General features: G+C 55.0%; 7 protein-coding genes across 7 annotated transcripts; 6 read left to right on the forward strand and 1 right to left on the reverse strand.

Annotated features, from left to right (window-relative positions):
- Positions 1-123: 123 nt before the first annotated feature.
- Positions 124-2,398, forward strand: BO86DRAFT_360036 (chlorohydrolase family protein; the record flags this gene model as incomplete). The annotated part of the gene is made up of 3 exons (XM_025669795.1): positions 124-273; positions 350-738; positions 1,095-2,398. The coding sequence occupies exons 2-3, from the start codon at positions 447-449 to the stop codon at positions 2,396-2,398; spliced, it is 1,596 nt and encodes a 531-aa protein (XP_025528746.1). The 5' UTR covers positions 124-273; positions 350-446.
- A 574-nt stretch (positions 2,399-2,972) lies between these two features.
- BO86DRAFT_378362 (uncharacterized protein) lies at positions 2,973-3,547 on the reverse strand (the record flags this gene model as incomplete). The annotated part of the gene is made up of 3 exons (XM_025670624.1): positions 2,973-3,017; positions 3,183-3,480; positions 3,540-3,547. The coding sequence occupies 3 exons, from the start codon at positions 3,545-3,547 to the stop codon at positions 2,973-2,975; spliced, it is 351 nt and encodes a 116-aa protein (XP_025528747.1).
- Positions 3,548-5,069: 1,522 nt separating this feature from the next.
- rglA (putative rhamnogalacturonase B) lies at positions 5,070-7,119 on the forward strand (the record flags this gene model as incomplete). Its single annotated transcript, XM_025667862.1, has 11 exons — positions 5,070-5,424; positions 5,475-5,596; positions 5,644-5,713; positions 5,758-5,833; positions 5,878-5,929; positions 5,973-6,184; positions 6,229-6,450; positions 6,496-6,742; positions 6,791-6,931; positions 6,981-7,037; positions 7,090-7,119. The coding sequence occupies 11 exons, from the start codon at positions 5,070-5,072 to the stop codon at positions 7,117-7,119; spliced, it is 1,584 nt and encodes a 527-aa protein (XP_025528748.1).
- Positions 7,120-7,412: 293 nt separating this feature from the next.
- BO86DRAFT_418102 (kinase-like protein) lies at positions 7,413-9,183 on the forward strand (the record flags this gene model as incomplete). Its single annotated transcript, XM_025675064.1, has 5 exons — positions 7,413-7,444; positions 7,857-8,458; positions 8,541-8,713; positions 8,832-9,065; positions 9,121-9,183. 5 exons carry the CDS (start codon positions 7,413-7,415, stop codon positions 9,181-9,183), a joined length of 1,104 nt encoding a protein of 367 aa, XP_025528749.1.
- A 1,966-nt stretch (positions 9,184-11,149) lies between these two features.
- On the forward strand, positions 11,150-12,943 carry BO86DRAFT_310654 (putative serine peptidase, family S28; the record flags this gene model as incomplete). Its single annotated transcript, XM_025667877.1, has 3 exons — positions 11,150-11,362; positions 11,413-11,627; positions 11,683-12,943. 3 exons carry the CDS (start codon positions 11,150-11,152, stop codon positions 12,941-12,943), a joined length of 1,689 nt encoding a protein of 562 aa, XP_025528750.1.
- Positions 12,944-13,207: 264 nt separating this feature from the next.
- BO86DRAFT_408993 (cytochrome P450) lies at positions 13,208-15,466 on the forward strand. The gene is made up of 4 exons (XM_025674384.1): positions 13,208-13,929; positions 13,987-14,644; positions 14,699-14,965; positions 15,046-15,466. The coding sequence occupies exons 1-4, from the start codon at positions 13,480-13,482 to the stop codon at positions 15,213-15,215; spliced, it is 1,545 nt and encodes a 514-aa protein (XP_025528751.1). The 5' UTR covers positions 13,208-13,479; the 3' UTR covers positions 15,216-15,466.
- Positions 15,467-16,676: 1,210 nt separating this feature from the next.
- On the forward strand, positions 16,677-18,110 carry BO86DRAFT_388365 (uncharacterized protein). The gene is made up of 3 exons (XM_025671834.1): positions 16,677-17,416; positions 17,479-17,583; positions 17,662-18,110. Exons 1-3 carry the CDS (start codon positions 17,125-17,127, stop codon positions 17,772-17,774), a joined length of 510 nt encoding a protein of 169 aa, XP_025528752.1. The 5' UTR covers positions 16,677-17,124; the 3' UTR covers positions 17,775-18,110.
- The last annotated feature ends 219 nt before the right edge of the window (positions 18,111-18,329 follow it).

The raw sequence follows: 18,329 nt of genomic DNA on the forward strand, positions 1-18,329 counted from the left end.
GTACAGTACAGTACATGAACCGGAGCCGGCCGGATTCCGAGGCCGGGGCAGGCGGGCTCCATTGGCGGAGATTAGCGACTCCCGATTAACAACTCCCTTTAAGATCCGCCATCCATTCCCGTCGTTACTTCTCCGCTTCGCTTTTTTTTCGATTTGCTTGGTTTGGCTTTCTGTTGGACTGGCTTTGTGCTAAGTGGTGAGTTGCTTGGCTGCTGTGAGATAAGTTTGAGTTTGGGCCTTGCAGCGAGCAGAACGTGTTGTGGGTTTTGAGTTGTGAGTCGAACACCTGTTCGGGAGCGTTTGCATACCTGTTGATCTGGGGTTGTGCATTCGGCTGACATCATAACAGAGACATATACCCTGCTAGCTCTGGGAACGGAGAAGAAACGTCGCATAATTCAAGCGTACCGCTGGTTGCTTCCTTGATTCTCATTCCGGCATTGGAAATGGGATCCCCCATGTACACCCTCTACGTGGGGACGTTCATCCAACTCCCCCGCACCACCGCTCCGGACGAGAAACATGAGCTCGCCATCACCCGCGGCGCCCTCTGGGTGTCCGCCGCCGACGGCAAGATCAAGGGCTTCGACTGGAGCATCGCCACCGAGTCCGACCTGCACACCCTGCTCAAGCGCCACGGATGGGTGCTCGAGGGCGCAGGCACCCGCACCAGCGTGCGCGTCAAGCTTGTCCGAGCACGCGAAGAGCACAACGAGTTCTTCTTCCCCGGCTTTATCGGTACGGCTCCCATCCCCCACACCCAGAAGAGTCCCACCCTGCTTCCTACTTCCCTCCCCTTCCTCCAGTTCCCTCGGTGACCCCAATCCCGAGTGCTGGGGTAATATACCGTTCGAACCCCCGGACCGCCCTTTCTTTCAGCTTCCCATTAACCTCATTCCCAATCCCAAGAAGAGGGCTTCCCGGGGGAGAACCCCCGGACCCCCCTTTTTTTTTCAACTTCCCAGAAAGACTCGACCAGAAGTCCCAGAATGCGGGTTACCAGGGAGCTGAAAGAAAGGGGGGTCCGGGGGTTCTCCCCCGGGAAGTCCGTGGGACAGCCTCCCATCATGCACACCTGACTAACAACAAGGCAGACACCCACATCCACGCCCCGCAATACCCGAACACGGGGCTCTTCGGCAGCGCGACCCTCCTCGACTGGCTGCAAACCTACACCTTCCCGATGGAAGCCTCCTTCGCCAGCCCGGCCTCCCTGCCGAGCCTGCCTCCGCCCACCGCCTACCGCGCCTACTCGCAGGTCATCGCGCGGACGCTGAGCCACGGCACGACGACGGCCTCCTACTACGCGACCATCCACGTGCCGGCCACGAACCTGCTCGCGAGCCTCGCGCACCAGCGCGGCCAACGGGCCCTGATCGGCCGCGTCTGCATGGACAACCCGGCCACGTGCCCGACCACCCTGATCGACGAGTCCCCCGAGGACAGCATCCAGAACACCGAGGCCGTCATCGCGCACATCCACTCCCTCGCCCCAGCCAGCTCAAAAGAAACCCTCGTCAAACCCATCCTCACCCCGCGCTTCGCCCCCTCCTGCACCCCGGCCGCTCTATCGGGTCTCGCCGCCCTCGCCAAGCAGTACAAACCTTCGCTGCACATCCAAACGCACATCGCCGAGAACGTCAACGAGATCGCGCTGGTGCGCCAGCAGTTCCCGGACTGTAAGGACTATGCCTCCGTCTACGATACCGCGGGGCTACTCACGCCCCGGACCATCCTGGCGCACGCAGTGCACTTCTCCGCGGCGGAGCGGTCCCTCGTGGCATCCCGCGGCGCGAAGGTCAGCCACTGTCCCGCGAGCAACTCGGCACTGGGGTCGGGGATCTGTCCGGTGCGGTGGCTGCGAAGGGGCGGGGTGGTCGTGGGGCTGGGCAGCGACGTGAGCGGCGGGTATAGCGTGGGGCTGCTGGAGGGGGTGCGGCAGGCGTGCTTGGTCTCCCGATTAGTGGGCTTCTTGCATCCGGTCGACGAGGAGAAGGGCGCGGACGGGGTGGTCTCCGTCGAGGAGGCGCTGTACCTCGCGACGCGCGGCGGCGCGGCGGTCGTCGACCTGCCGGACCTGATCGGCGGGTTCGAGCTGGGGATGGCGTGGGATGCGCAGCTGATTCGTCTGGGCCGGTTTACGCCGGCGGGGCTGTGGGGGAGCGCCGGGGCGGAGGGGAATGTGGACGTGTTTGGGACGGAGAGCTGGACGGAGAAGGTGCATAAGTGGGTGTGGTCGGGGGATGATCGCAATGTGAGGGCGGTTTGGGTGCAGGGCCGCTTGGTGCATGGGGCGGACGGTGGTGATGTGAAGGGGCGGTGGGGTCGGTGGACGTGGGTGTGGGGGCTGGTTGGCGTGGGCGCGGCTTGGGTGGTTGTGAGGAGGGTGCATGGGTGAGGTGGTTTGGTTCTGTTGGCGGAGTCGTATAGAGTAATTTACGCGTTTATCTGTGCAAGTGGAGGGGGGTTCCCCATAAACCCAAGGTGTTTTCTTGGTTAATGGTTGTAAATAGTACTACAGCGGTGGGTATACTGAAGGGGGGCTCGCGGGGGGTTTCCCACCTTATCCTAAGAAGATTCCCTATACGGAGTGTGAATTCATCACGATTCATATCTCACAAAGCCCCGGGAGTATCGATGGTGTTTCCTTTAGTATATAGCTATTCTGTATGCAGAATACTAGAGCTACGAATTTTACTATTAGGGGGGTCTCCCCCCTATTAACTCAGAACATCTTGCTTGGTGGACCTGTACTATGTACTGGACTTCAGTAGTTTACTATAATCGATTATCAGACATCTCTTCTATTTTACTGACAGTTTGTTCGCAGAATGCTATATCTGTGTATTCTAGAAGGGGGGTATGGGGGGTCTCCCCCCATCACTTGATGGTATCTTCTCAAGTATCCTGAGCAAAGCAGTACGCAGCGTCCCGTAAGTACTAGGTAGCTACTCTAAGCTGTGTGTCTCCCATCAGTCCCAAGATGACCTCTGCAGGCCTTCGAGACGTTCCTGCACCTAAGCAACAAGCAACACGCCAGCAACCCTCCCACCCTAGTAGTTCCTCAACCAAGGACACCGCGCCGTATGCCACCGCCGACACAGCGCGCACTTGAACGCGCGGGGGTTCGCTCCGAGACCATCAATAAGGGTCGATCTTCATGCCACGGTGGATATACATACTCTGCCAGTATTCTTCGGAAGGTGGCGAGGGATCCGACGCGCGCGGTTGTAAGTGCTGCTAGACCTCTCATCAGTTTGCGGTTGTGAGGTGTGCAGTTCACATACGCGTGGTTCCGACTGTGTTGTGTCTGTTGCTTTGGATGTATCCTTGGTCGTGGAAGTGCCTTTGGTTTCGCTGGGAGTAAGTTCTTTTGTCTCTGCTTCAGGAGGATCCTTCGTTCGCACGTCAGGGGTGTTTTGATGCTTGAAAGCCTCGTTGGCTTTTGCTTTTGCTTTCAGCTTGGAGGTGTGGTCGTTCCTGTATGCGAATAGTACTTGGAGCCCACTCATTGCCTGGACGCTGTGGATGGGACTTACGGTGCCATTTTGGGGATGGCTCAGGTGAGAGTCGAGTTCGAATGGAGGTGTGGACAGGAGGTCATCGTTCTAGGGACTATATATGCTATAGTTGTGAGTCATTGTATAGACGTTTTTGAATGGTTTCCGGTGTGACCCCGTGTCGACGTCATTGTATACTCGTGAGCAGCAGTATTTAGACTGGTAGAGCAGAGGTTGATCAGCTGGGGAGATGCCAGCTGTCTGGTATATAGGGTGATGATGCGATGCGCAAAGTGTACGTGGACGCGCTAAGCTTATATTCGTCTACCACATCCAGGGTCCCTTCCAGGGCTAAGTTTCAGCTAGTGTTGCTACTGACCTTGTACAGCAGTCATAGCATAAGCTCGCACGCTCTGTATCCGATGGCAGATGACTTGTAGACACATTGGTCTGCTCGTGACATTGAGAGGCGGACCTTGGTTGTTTTGTATTTTGTCATCAATCAGTAGCCAAACTCTCGATCTACTCTTGAGCTGAATTCCTTAGTCAGTTATCTCTTTTAGCAGCATCTTGTCTACAGCGAAGATGGAATGAACCCGAGGGTTGTACTGTTGCCGCGCTCACATGACTGGACCTGCCTATAGACCATCGCACCTGCCGTGCTGTCAGAAACAGACATACAACCATCCATCCACTGAACCATCCTTTCTGATCTGGTCCACCACCAGGACGACAAACCAAGGTCGCAAGATGTCGAGATAGGTTTCTCCTACAATCCACCAGCACAGACACACTCTAGCTAACGCCCATTAAGTTCCAGCAACCAGCAACCAAGGAAACTATTTAAAGCACCGTCTCGAGGCACGAACTGAGACCCACAAACGTCTGTCAACCCCTGTCACACCAGCCGTGCAGATACATCAGTATCACACCCGTGAATCCACAGCCACCCCGCGAGTCATGTTTCCCAGAATATCCGTCGGAGCAAGCTCCGTCATCAGCCAAGACAAATGTCCGTCCACCACTAACGCGACCTGTTCCATCTCCAAGACCCTTCAATCTAACCGAGCGGAGGATCGGCAGACGCTCGAGCCCAACCACCATCCACATTGAACATCACCACAAGAACTCGTTCACAAAATGCGCAATGCACAATGTGGAAGTGTATGTGCTTTTTCTATTCAAACTGGCAACTCGAATAGCATCTCAAATCATCTGCTGCAGGCACAGGGCGTACACCTCGCGTACAACTCAAACTACCGACGTTTCACCTCCGCGACCCCCGCTCCACCCCGTTCCACCATGCGACACTAAATCCTGCAGAGATCTTGGCGCGGCACTTGCCTCTACTCCCGACACGGACACACGGAGTCTTATACTATTCTAACCACTCAAACACCCGGCGTGCCTGAGATTGGTGGAACAGATGTCATTCCAAGACTTTGGCAGGGACCGAGCGCTGACCTGCATGACAGGCCGAGGGAGCTCTCAGGAGCAAGCAAAGCTCTCCTCCCTTGGTATTTATACCCCGATCACCAGCACTAGTACTGTACATGCTACACACCGACAATGCTCAAAGCGTCGCTTCTGTCGTTCGTGGCCTTCACGGCCCAGGTCGCCAACGCGGCCTTTGGCATCACCACCAGCTCCAGCGCCTATGTCATCGACACCAATGCGTCGACCCAGCTGAAGTTCACCGTCAGCCGCAGCAGCTGCGACATCACATCCATCATTCACTATGGCACGGAGCTGCAGTACTCCAGTCAGGGCAGTCACATTGGGTCCGGTCTGGGCTCCGCGACGGTGACCGCCGTGCAGTCCGGGGACTACATCAAGGTGACTTGTGTTACGGACACCCTGACGCAGTACATGGTGGTGCATAATGGCGATCCGGTCATCCATATGGCCACATATATCACTGCCGGTGAGTTGGTTGTCTCGTGGGACGTGATTAACATGACTGACATCTGGCAGAACCGTCGATTGGCGAGCTGCGGTTCATCGCTCGACTGAATTCAGACGTGCTACCGAACGAGGAGCCGTTTGGCGACGTTTCAACCACCGCTGACGGGACTGCCATTGAGGGATCGGATGTGGTATGTAACTTTCTGACCTTTGACTGAGAAGATTCTGACATAAATAGTTCTTGGTCGGCAGTGAAACTCGTAGCAAGTTCTACTCGAGCGAGCGGTTTATCGACGATCAGCGACACTGTAAGTACTATCGTCTCGGGTCTGGGGTTTTACTGACCTTACAGGCATCGCCGGGGATGCCCACCGCGTCTGCATGATCTTGAATCAATATGAAAGCTCCTCAGGGGGTCCTTTCCACAGGTATGTTTCCAGCCAGGTCGGTTGACATGGTTCTGACAACACAGGGATATCAACTCAAACAACGGAGGAAGCTACAATGCCCTATACTGGTACATGGTAAGTAGCCTTCCGACGTCGATGATTGCCGCTAACCGTCCAGAACTCCGGCCATGTCCAAACCGAGTCCTACCGGATGGGTCTCCACGGCCCCTACTCGATGTACTTCAGTCGCAGCGGCACCCCCAGCACCAGCATCGATACCTCATTCTTCGCGGACCTCGACATCCAAGGCTATGTTGCTGCCTCCGGCCGAGGCAAAGTGACCGGCACGGCATCGGGAGCAGACTCCAGCATGGACTGGGTTGTCCACTGGTATGCGCCTTTTTCTCAGTGTGATTGTCATCTAATGAGGATAGGTACAACGATGCGGCACAGTACTGGGCCTACACCAGCTCCAGCGGCAGCTTCACCTCGCCCGCCATGAAGCCCGGAACCTACACCATGGTCTACTACCAAGGCGAGTACGCGGTCGCCACGAGCTCGGTCACCGTGTCCGCCGGATCGACCACGACGAAGAATATTTCGGGGTCCGTGAAGACCGGCACTACCATCTTCAAGATTGGTGAATGGGACGGACAGTACGTACCCTGGCTGCAGGCACTGTACTAGTACTGACCTCACAGACCAACCGGCTTCCGCAACGCAGCCAACCAGCTCCGCATGCACCCATCCGACTCGCGCATGTCCTCCTGGGGTCCACTGACCTACACGGTTGGCAGTTCAGCTTTGACTGACTTCCCTATGGCTGTGTTTAAGAGCGTCAACAACCCGGTCACCATCAAATTCACTGCGACATCCGCGCAGACCGGCGCTGCGACCCTGCGGATCGGAACGACCTTGTCGTTTGCCGGTGGACGGCCCCAGGCGACGGTACTACCCCTTCTCCTGGGAAGTGTCTCGGTCGCTAACTTGCAGTAGATTAACAGCTATACCGGAAGTGCACCAGCCGCGCCAACAAACCTGGACTCTCGGGGCGTGACCCGCGGTGCGTATCGTGGGTTGGGCGAAGTGTACGATGTGTCCATCCCGTCGGGGACGATCGTCGCGGGAACAAATACAGTAAGTTGGCTTGTGTGGCTTGGTTGACGTTGCTAATCGTGATGTGCAGATTACGATCAACGTGATCTCTGGTAGTTCGGGAGATACATATTTGAGTCCAAACTTTGTAAGTTTCTGATTGTGGTTGTGTTGAGTGAGGTATGTGCTAACGAGTGTAGATATTCGATTGTGTGGAGTTGTTCCAGTAGCTGGTTGGTTCTGGGGCTGTTTGGTGCAGCCGGGAGTAGATGGCTGTGCTGGACAATTCTGGTCGTATGTAAAGACATCATACCAATTGAGATTCGAACACTGATGTAATCTGCTGTCAACGTACTGCTCTGCTTGAACAGATGATGTGTGTTTCAGCCAGTCTACTCAGCCCCGTGCAACTCTTTTTTTCGAGGCACACTCAAATGGCATTGGTTGTTCTGTCTCTTACAGTAGTAAGAGGTAGCTGTACTTCCTCCTCTCGGACCCCCGTACCCGCAGAGGAAATAACGAGATGCATGCGAAGAGATGGGAACCAACTATATTGTAAATTACTTATCGTTTCAAGATAAGGAACATATTGAAGAAGGCCCCCATCAGCTCTCTTATCATAGAGGAAGTAGTTATAATATTCTGTAAACAGGGTATCTTTGCTATGGTAACCGAAAGAATCATACCCCCTGGTAGATCAACGGGTCGGTCCGTCGATTGTTTAGGGTGCACGTGAGCTACCAATGTACACACAGTCCTTCCCACACTTTGACTGTAGACTGTTCACTCCATGTACCGTAAAATACTTATTCACCTGCCATTGTTGATCTATCATATTTCCCACCTAGGTAACCATGCTCGACAGTGACTGACCGACACTTCTCAGATGTCTGCACGCACTTTCATCGCCCATCAACACCCGACGACCCCATCCACACCTATACAGTCTTCTCCCCAACCGCAACAGCCTTCGCGCCCCGATATCGTGGATCTCCACATCCACACCCCTCTCCCCCAAATCAGATCCCAATGAATCCACCGCATCCTCATCCCCACCCTCACCATCCCCCACTCCCCGCCCCAGCAAACCCCAATACAGACTCATCGAAGACGTCGAAGCCCTACACCGATACCGCCCCGGCGGCTCCCCCCCTCTCCAAGTCGGGGATCACTTAGCGGAAGACCGATACCAGCTAGTCCACAAACTCGGCTCTGGGGGCTACTCGACCATCTGGCTCGCCCGTGATCTCCGGGAGGCCCGCTATGTCGCCGTGAAGACGATTACCGCGGACGCCAGCGATGACACGCCGGAAGCTACGCTTCTACATTCTCTTGGGCCATTGCCACCTCGACCGGGAAAGGAAGTGTTCCCGCCCCTTCTGGACGATTTCTGGGTTGCTGGGTGCAATGGCCGGCATTGGTGTGTGGTGACGCCGCCGGCGCGGATGAGCGTGTTCGATGCCAAGGAGGTTTCAACCTTCGGTCTGTTCCGGCCCCGGGTCGCGCAATCGATGATCGCCCAGCTCATTCGCGGGGTCTCATTCCTCCACAGTCTGGGGGTTGTGCATGGTGGCTAGTTCTTGCTTTTTCCCGACGGGCTGTATGGTGGGTTTCTTTATTTGTGCTGACTCTCCGTAAATACCCCCTGTAGATCTGCATCTAGGCAATATTCTGGTTCAGTTTCCCACGTCCCTCGACAGTATCGCCCCGTCAGAACTGTACGAGCGGTACGGCGTCCCCGAGTCTGAAGAGGTTGTTCGTCTCGACGGCAAGCCTTTGGCGGAGGGCGTCCCCGCCCGCGTCTTTGTGCCGGGGTGGTTCGGCGTGCGCAGCGAGGACCTCCCCCTCGCCGAGGCGGCGATCACGCTCACCGACTTCGGGGAATTCCTTCCAGCCCCGCGAGACCGTGAGGACCGCCCCCAAAACCCTGCCGCTCCTTCAGCCGCCTGAGGCGAGATTCTCCGACGAGCCGCTCTCCTTCGCCTCGGACATCTGGACGCTCGCTTGTACGATTTGGGAAATCCTCGGGCAACGCCCGCTGTTCGAGACGTTCTTCCCGAGTCCGGATCGGGTGACGGCGGAGCAGGTCGAAGTGCTCGGGAAGTTACCGGATGAGTGGTGGGGGAAGTGGGGGAGGAGGTTGGACTGGTTCAGTGAAGAGGGCGAACTGGATCTGGTGAAGACGGGGCGGGCGGGGCCCGGTGGGGGGGTCTAGGTCTAGGTCCTGGGAGCGGAGGTTTGAGGATAGTGTGCAGAAGCCGCGGGCTGAGGTGGGCTTCGGGCAAGTGGCGTAGGAGGAGAGGGCGGCGTTGATGGAGATGTTGCGCGGGATGTTGGCTTTTCGGCCTGCGGAGAGGGTCTCGGCGCGGCAGGTTGTCGAGTCGCGGTGGATGAGGGGGTGGGGGGTGGGGGATGCCGGCTTTGGAGGAGAGCTGGAGAATCTCGAGCACGGAGGTGGAAAGGAACTGAGAAGATCATCCATCCATGGCGCCTACGGGCCATCAAGGCGAGCCGCCGTTGCGGCCCCAGGGCTTCCCACGCTATGCCCTGGTGGAGAGAACTCAGGACTTTCGGTCTTTGCCAGAATGCTGACTTGCTGGAGAATCGAGACACGCTCTGGAGAGTCTAGAGCCCCTTCTTACGGGCCTTTTGGAGTGGCTACCACCTACCCCCGTGGTGTCCAGGCGCGTGGTGCAATCTGTGGCCGATTCCCCTTCGTGGTGCACTTCTCGTCTTGACTCGATGTATAGCCATAGTCACACCAAGTTGAATCAGAGGAGATGCTGTCGTCCTTGTATTCTCATCGCAACGTGTCTTGCTATCCTCTACTTCGTTCTCGCTATAGTAGCCGCGCGCCCCCCAGCCATGAATCTGCTTGTGAAGGCCATGCGGGTTGGTTGGTATTGGATCTTGGGGAGGTGTCCTTATTCCGTGGACTTATAGGGGTATGATGTCTTCGAAGAAACACCTCGTTTTGTGATGTATGTAAATTGGTTATGCCGTGGTGCCCGCTAGGATGATTGTCCTTTCACTGCGCATCGCAATCGCAGTGTGCTAAAGCATATATCCTTCCGGAAATGCTATATTGACCAAAGGTCTAATCAGACCCAAAGCTGAATGTATTGTCTTGTGCAAAGGCTTCCATGGAGTGGCTGATCAAAATCGGCTGGGGTCCTCGATTTACTATTAAGTGGTTGATTGATTGGGGGGCGGGGAAGGAAACAACGTGGAAAGTAGACGACGACACTCAGCCCGGAGGTGTTGCAATGTCCTTGACGGGCCTCGTTCTGAGCGAAGATTCTCTGCGGGTAGTTTGTGCTCGTACCGATCACTACGTGCAGGTCTAAGGAAGTTGTGGGGATGGGTGGATGGCTACATGTGCTGGCACTGGCAAAATCCTGGTCCAGCTGAAGAGATATGCCCCGCCAATAGATGTGGTACAGGAAGGCTGGGAAGGCCGATGGTCTTGATGCTTCTGAGAAACATATTCGGAGGTGCAGACGACGCTCTCAGTCGGCTACCGCTTGACAGCTGACGAGTGGTCTAGCTCCCTGGAGGCTTCATCGGTTCCCCGCGGAGTGCGCAATGTCCTATGTCTCAGCATGGAGTGGGAGTTCTGAGGGTATAAAGATATCGATGATAAGTGACCGCCTCGAAGGCAATCCACGAGACATTCAGCTTGTACGACCTGATCATTAAGATTTGTATGACGCCGACAGAGTCACCAGGTCAAACAGTGCGATTGTTTGTTCTTGCTGTCCACATTTTCAGTGACATCTCAGATCTCGAACACAGCACAGACCCCAGATCTCAGTACGGAGAACAACATCGGAACTTCAAACAGGAACGAACCGCCCATCAGAACCAGGCAAATCGATTCGGTGCTGTTTTCATCAATTCCGGCCAGGGGTTGGGCCGAGCCCCTGTCCAACATTCCAGCGAGAGAAGCCGAACACAGAACAGCGGCATCCCTGGTTACCCATGCAGCCGCCGCTGTTTGTTTGTTCTACCGTCAGTCAACAACCACAACCTGACTCGGTTTGCTTGGCAGCATTGGAATCGTGGCCATTCTGTTGCAATATCCACTCTGTCATACAGGCAGCCGAAACCGTCCTGCTCGGAAATATGTTTGTGGAGCGTATATATAGCGAAAGGGCCGCATGATGGCGTCGATGGTGGCTGAAATGGCACTCGCGTTCCGTTATATGAGCATCTTTTCTTACATTGTGCCTGCTCATCGACACCCACCAACCAAGCAAGATGCATGTGAAGCTATCATGTCTTGCCGCGATTGCGATCGCCTTACTTCCATCCTCGGTGGTCGCGCGGGGGAAGAAGATCCCCTTCGGTCGCGACGTGCAACTCCTCGCGGAACTGGGGATAGAGCCGGACCTTGACCGTCATGAGTACGCAAGCATTCATTCGGCCGTTTCACACTCGGCGATGGTGACGATAAAAGACGAATACGTCTCGGTAAGATCGCAGAGACTTTGTGCTCGGTGGTACGGATCTAACGTCCGTAGATCCCGATCGATCACAACAACGCATCGGCGGGTACATACAGAAACCGATTCTGGGTCAGTGACGAGTTCTATCAAGCCGGGAACCCGATCTTGGTTTACGACGCCGGAGAGACGGAGGCAGCCTCGGTCGCGCAGGCGCACCTCACTTCGTCGCTGTCGTTCTTCCGGTCAACGCTGGAGGAGTTCAATGCCATGGGGATCATTTGGGAGCATAGGTTCGTCTTCTCACACCCAAGAGCTTTGATCGGCTCAGCGTACTGACAGCGTCAGATACTATGGCAAATCGACCCCGTTCCCGATAGACTACGACACTCCGTCAGAGAACTATCAATACCTCACAACCAAGCAAGCGCTCGCAGATCTCCCGTACTTTGCACGGAATTTCAGTCGCAAGGCCCATCCTGATGTCGATCTCACTCCCGCAGGAACCCCCTGGGTCATGATCGGTGGCTCGTACGCTGGCATCCGCGCGGCCTTGACTCGCCAGGAGTACCCGGATACCATCTTCGCTGCCTGGTCCTCCTCGGCACCGGTCCAAGCCCAAGTGAACATGACGAACTACTTCGACCAGGTCTACCGAGGATTGGTGGCCAGTGGGTGGGCCAACTGCACCAAGGACATTCGCGCCGGGCTAGAATACATCGACGAGCAGCTGTCGAGTAATCAAACGGCAGGGTCGATCAAGCAACTGTTCCTCGGCTCAGAAGCCGAGAAGAACTCCAACGGGGACTTCACCGCCGCGCTGGTGGCCATGTACGGGAGTTTCCAGTCGTATGGCATGGACGGGGGCACGGCCAGCCTGGGGGCTTTCTGCGAGTACATGGAAACCGACCCGAACACCAACCAGACTGCCGGTCCCGACGGGCTGGCCCCCATCTACGGCAAGCAATATGTGGCGGAGCGCTGGGCGGCTTGGCCCGTGCTGACGGCCTTGGTCAACCAGAACATGGACACCAATTGCAGGCGCCAGAACACCAGCCAGCCGCTGGAGTGCGATCTGAGCAAGCCGTACGGCGACCCTTCGGCCATCAGCTGGACCTGGCAGTACTGCACCGAATGGGGGTTCTACCAGGCCAACAATGCCGGTCCCCACGCGCTGCTCTCAAGCTATCAGACCCTCGAGTATCAGCAGCATATCTGCAATCGGCAGTTCCCCGACGCGATCAAGAAGGGGCTATTACCGGCCCAGCCTCTGACGGACCAGACCAACCGCGAGTTCGGCGGGTGGTCCATCCGACCCTCGAACACATATACCAGTGGAGGGGAATTCGATCCGTGGCGGACCTTGTCCGTCCTGTCGACAGAGGACACGGCGCCCCAGGGCGTTCAATTCTCCAGCGACATCCCGTCGTGTGGAGTGACGACCAACGAGAATACGGTCTTTGGATATATCCTGGAGAACTCGGAGCACTGCTTCGACTTTCAGATGCTCCCCACGGCCGGCAAACTGTCACGCGGGATGTTCACCACGGCGCTGTTGCAGTGGCTGCCGTGCTTTGGAACAGGAGTGGGGGCGTCGACCAGAAGTTGAGCGAGCGAAACGATCGACCCAATTCAATGTACATATTAGGCCAGACTCGGATGTTCTCAAGTTCCAGCAGATGGAGAGAAGATTAGGAGGAGAAGGAGCTGGATGAATAATAGTGACTCTGATTGAAACTGCCGCTTCCGTCCTTCTAACCCTTTCCGGAGATGCTTGCGAAGTTCCCCCGGGCTCCGAGGCCTCGAGCCATCAAATGACGAATGATTTCCTTCCCAATCATTGCTGGCCTCGTCGCTTTAACCTTTCTTTATCCTCTGGCCCCTCAACTTTAAGTGCTAGCATGTCCTGATGAGGCACATGGGGGCGTTTTATGACATGTGTCTCCACCGAGGAATCACTATGCCTAAATGCCCCTGCCGTATCGTCAGCGGGCACTGAGTCGGGTATAAATAAGTATAGCTGGAACCTGTGCGGAGATAATTTGCTGCAGGTTTACCTCAAACCTACCTCAAATACAGCTCATTTATTCATCACTCTACAATCAGCCAGGCCGTTCTCTTCCTCCCAGGCATACCTCCAGCGTCATGCTGACTCTAATCGCTCTGGTCAGCGGGGCACTGTACCTGACATTTCAGATCCTGCGCTCCATCCAACAAACATTCAGAAACCGCAGAACGGCAAAATCGCTGGGCTGCGAGCCTCCCCGGAAGATCCCATCTGATCCTCTTGGTCTCAAGAGTTTCTTTGAACTCGCACGAGCAGCGAAGGACAGCCGCGTGGTCGAGTATATTGCGGGATTCTACGAACAGTATGGACCCACGTTCAGCTTGACCGGGCTAGGAGGGGTCTCGATCCTGTCCACGGTTGAGCCTGAGAATCTGAAAGCCCTCCTAGCCACCCAATTCCATGACTTCAGTCTGGGTACCCGCCACCGCGAGTTCTATCCACTGCTTGGGGACGGCATTTTCACGCTGGATGGTGCGGGCTGGTCGCATGCCCGAGCGTTGTTGCGGCCGCAGTTCACGCGGGATCAGGTAAGAACAAACCATACTTCTCACGCGTCTCATGGTCCAGAAACTGAACGCGGACAGGTGGCGGATCTAGATCTGATGGACGGTCACGTCTCCCGGCTGATCGAGCTGATTCCGAAAAATGGCTGCGATTTCGATATCCAGCGCCTCTTCTTTCTGTTGACCATCGACTCCGCGACCCATTTTCTGTTTGGCGAGTCGGTCAACGCGATGCACTCCTCTAGCCACGCCGGGGTTCTGGAGAAGACGACCGTCGGAGATGCACAGGGCTTCGCGGAGGCATTCAACCTGTCGCAGGAGTACCTCTTCACCCGTAACCGGTTCATGGACCTGTACTGGCTAGTCAACCCCAAAGAGTTCCAGGACGCCAACAAGCGCGTGCATGAGGTCGTCGACCACTACGTCCGACTGGCCCTTGCCTCAAAGAACAATCCGGCCAAGACTGCCGACAGATACATCTTCGCCGAGGCGCTGGCCGCCGAGACCGATGATCCGAGGGTTCTGCGCGATAACATGCTCAATATTCTGTTGGCAGGACGTGACACGACGGCCAGTCTGCTGAGCTCGGCGTTCTTTTACCTGGCGCGTCATCCCGCGGTCTGGGACCGGCTGCGGCGGGCTGTCATCGAGGAATTCGGTGATAGTGTGCATCCGCGAGCGAAGATCACGCAGGCGCGGTTGAAGGACATCCCATATCTGCGGTATTTCCTGAACGAAGGTAAGCCAGAAATCATTTCCCTTGAATGAGGGTTGGGACTGACGACTCGACTAGTCCTCCGTCTGCTGCCTCCCGTGCCACTCAACTTCCGTGTCGCTGTCAAAGACACGTCACTCCCGGTGGGCGGCGGCCCGGACGGCAAGGCCCCCGTGTTTATTCGCAAGGGCCAGCTCGTCACGTACTCCGTCTATGCGATGCATCGGCGGGAGGACCTCTACGGGCCTGATGCGCGAAGCTTCCGGCCGGAACGCTGGGAGGAGAACGCCATCCGCGGGTGGGACTTCCTGCCGTTCAACGGCGGACCCCGGATCTGTCTTGGTCGTGAGTTATATCCCACAATTCACGCCCCCCGTCACTTCCCCTATTAGGTAAATGCTGTGGCTAACTTGCTGGATGATAAGAGCAATACGCCCTCACCGAAGCGAGCTATACCCTGGTCCGCCTGCTGCAGCATTTCGACCGGATCGAAAATGCCGCACCGGCGGTGGAGGAACCCCGGATCATGTCCAATCTGACCCTGTCGCATTTGCATGGGGTGGATATTCGCCTGTACCCGGCAGCGGCCTCGTAGGATTTTTCTTTCTTCTGAATTTTCGATGTATATGTTGTTTTAAGCGATATGCAACCCACCTCGTATCGGGTGAGACAAGTCTATATTGTCGCGGGTGGATGGCTACTCTCCCCCTCATCATTCTGAGACAAGACATGACGATATATACGAGATCCTACGTTTTCCTGCATGAGGTGTCTCGTCATTTATGGTGTTTGAATCATCTGATCTATCTTCTATATCGAATGTGTGTCTGGTGCCTTGTTGTTCCGAGTCATGTCTCGGAGATGGCCCGGAAGTATAGGCAACCTTCCCAACACCACTCCGTAACCTTCACGGAATCCTGCCATGCGGGAATGCAGATTCCACAACTAGCACAGGGGACGAACGTGCGAGAATTTCCACGACTGTGTGGAAAGCCAGAACTTCCTCGGCTACGCTACAAGGGAGATTATCAGATGGGCTCGTGTGATGTAAGGTCTCCGAGGTGCAGGTGCAGGTACTGCGCGTACCGGCCAGCATCGTCGAACGGAAACGGACGATCATGATGTCAAGGCCACATACACACACACACACACACACACACAACAAAAGCCAACGACGAATGTTGGAGTGATGTATTTGTTTTGATATTTTGGGGGGAATTCGGAGATTCGATCGGCGAGAATACCGCGTAGACACGATTGCTGCATGACGGCACAGCCTTAACGTCAGATTATAGTCTAGGGTCCCTTCTTCGTGCTGATGCTGACGGAGGGCGAACAGCACAAAGTGCTTGTTTCTATAATTAAGTCAATCCACTTTTTGGCTGACAGTAGAAAAGAAATGTGTTTTCTTTTCAGGGGGGGACAATTGCATAGAGTTTCGCTTCAGATAGACATTAGTTTATGGGGTAGGGTTTGTGATGATACAGTCCTGAAGATCCAATGATCATTTAACTTGATACATGAGCAGGGTACTCCGTAAGCGATCGGGATCGACGGGGTAGATGAGGATCGACTGGCTTCAAGTTTGGGGTTGTTGCGATGGATGTGCTGTATGTACTCTTGTTTTTGTTGAAGTAAAGTAAAAATAGAAGGCAGAGTTCTCATTTTGCATGTTGTTCGGTATGTCGAGTACTCTGTAGAATTGTAAAAGATGGGAGGATTGTACAGTAAGCATTACAGAGTACTTGGTAGAATGTGGTGATGGATCACCAGCCGCACAATTTCCCACAGCACAGCACATGATGGGAGATTTCCTCGTTGTGGAGACAGCCAGACAGCCAGACAGCCAGACAGAGCATGGAATGTCTCATTCTTCCCCCGCCTTTCTGTGCCAATCACCGTCTGTCTCCGACTTCGCCGCCCATTATCGCTGACTGATTGTTCCCCAGGCCAATCACCACTTGCACTCCAAAGCCAATCGGTCGTGGCCGGCGCCCAACCTTGAAGGCAGCGGACTGTCCGTGAGTGGGCCGGCCAAGTTTCTTCTTCATCTTCTCTTTTGCCTCCATCATTCAATCAATCCCGTTCAGCCTGCAGTATTCCGTACCAGTGCATTATTCTGCCCATCGGGGAGGGTTCCTGGGGCAGTGCCAAGTCCCTCTGCACCCCAATTCCACCACTAATTCAACCACCGTGGACCACTTTAGTTCCTGTCTCCTCTCTTTCGTCCTTTCATGTGTTCATTGACTTTGTTCTTGCTTTGGTTCCTTTGATCTCCGTCCTCCATTGCCTCCTTAGGAAATTCGTCTTCCACGGCCTTGTTCCCCACCGGATCTGGTGGGAGTGCTCGCCGCTCCATACTTAAATACCCGTCATTCCCGTTGACATCCCTTCTTCATCACTCAGCCTTCTCCTCGTTCTACAACATAATATCTACCTTTGTACAGGATTCTTATTCTCGTCTCATTCTCCCATCTTCTTCTTAACACCTAATTTCCGCGATCATGAAGTTCCTCGCTTCTCTCGCTCTGCTCGTTTCCGCTGTTGCGGCCAGCCCCATCCAAGCTCGCGACACCGCTAAGAGCTTCTACCTCAAGACCTCCGGCGCTGCCAACGACGCTCACAACAACCTCTACGTTTACGCCTATCACACCGGCGCTGGCTTCAATGATGCCGTGCTCACCTCCGACACTTCCAAAGCCAGAGCTGTTACCCTGAACGGCACAAACGCTCAGTTCGATTTGGGCACTACTTTCCCCTGGGGTTTCAAGATGGGTGCCAGCACCAACTATGCTTGTCAGTTTTCGCCTCCACGAAGATAAAAAAAAAATACCTATTGGGCTAACCTCGTGTTGTAGCATGGGAACCCGTCCAGATCAATGTCGGTTACGGTGACGAAGGTTTCTCGGTCAACGGTACGAGCCTTCAGTGGTCGGAGCAGAACGGTTTCGGCGGCTGGTTGGGTAAGTGAACCCCGATTGCACGAAATTTAACTATCTGGATCCTTGTCACTGACAAATTCTCTTTCTTATCTATTCTAGTCTGCGACTGGTACCACAATGCCCCTCAGCTCTTCTGGCTCTACAAGTACCTGCCGGCCACGATCCCTTCCTCCTGCGACAAGGTCGACCTCACCGTTGAATATACCTCCTAGACAAGGCACGAGGGGGGTTTTTTTTGTTTTACCACCACCACACCGAGGCTCGTGGTTGATGAATCATACGACGCAAAGATAAAGATCCGGAGAACTATTCGCCACTTCCCCGCCAGCTTGACGCTTACAAGATCTGTATCAGTACGACGACGGCTAAGACTTTTCTCTCTGATGTTAATGCTAATTAATCATAATAATGACCTGCGAAGGATGATGATGGGAAGCCCAATGTATCTATGTGTGATTCTTGCGATAGCGTTCTGCTTTTGTTGAGTTCTAGCTATCGATGGTTCTGGGGGAGCACCAGTGAGAAATATATACCGAGTACAAACTATACATACATCCAGTGGATCTTATTTTTTGCTAGTATCTGCGAGTCGGGAGGTAAAGGAAGCAATTATTGGCAATAGTGGCTTGTAGATGTGCAGGATACTGGTTGCAAGGAGCGAATGGAGGTGCAAGGGCATGCACAACATTTGCCCAAGATGTGCGTTGCATCATGTCATCCATGATCCATGGGTGAATGCCTGGCTGCCTCAGGCCAGTGACTACCAA

The sequence above is a fragment of the Aspergillus japonicus genome (assembly GCF_003184785.1).
Source record: "Aspergillus japonicus CBS 114.51 unplaced genomic scaffold BO86scaffold_17, whole genome shotgun sequence".
Classification (NCBI taxonomy): domain Eukaryota; kingdom Fungi; phylum Ascomycota; class Eurotiomycetes; order Eurotiales; family Aspergillaceae; genus Aspergillus; species Aspergillus japonicus.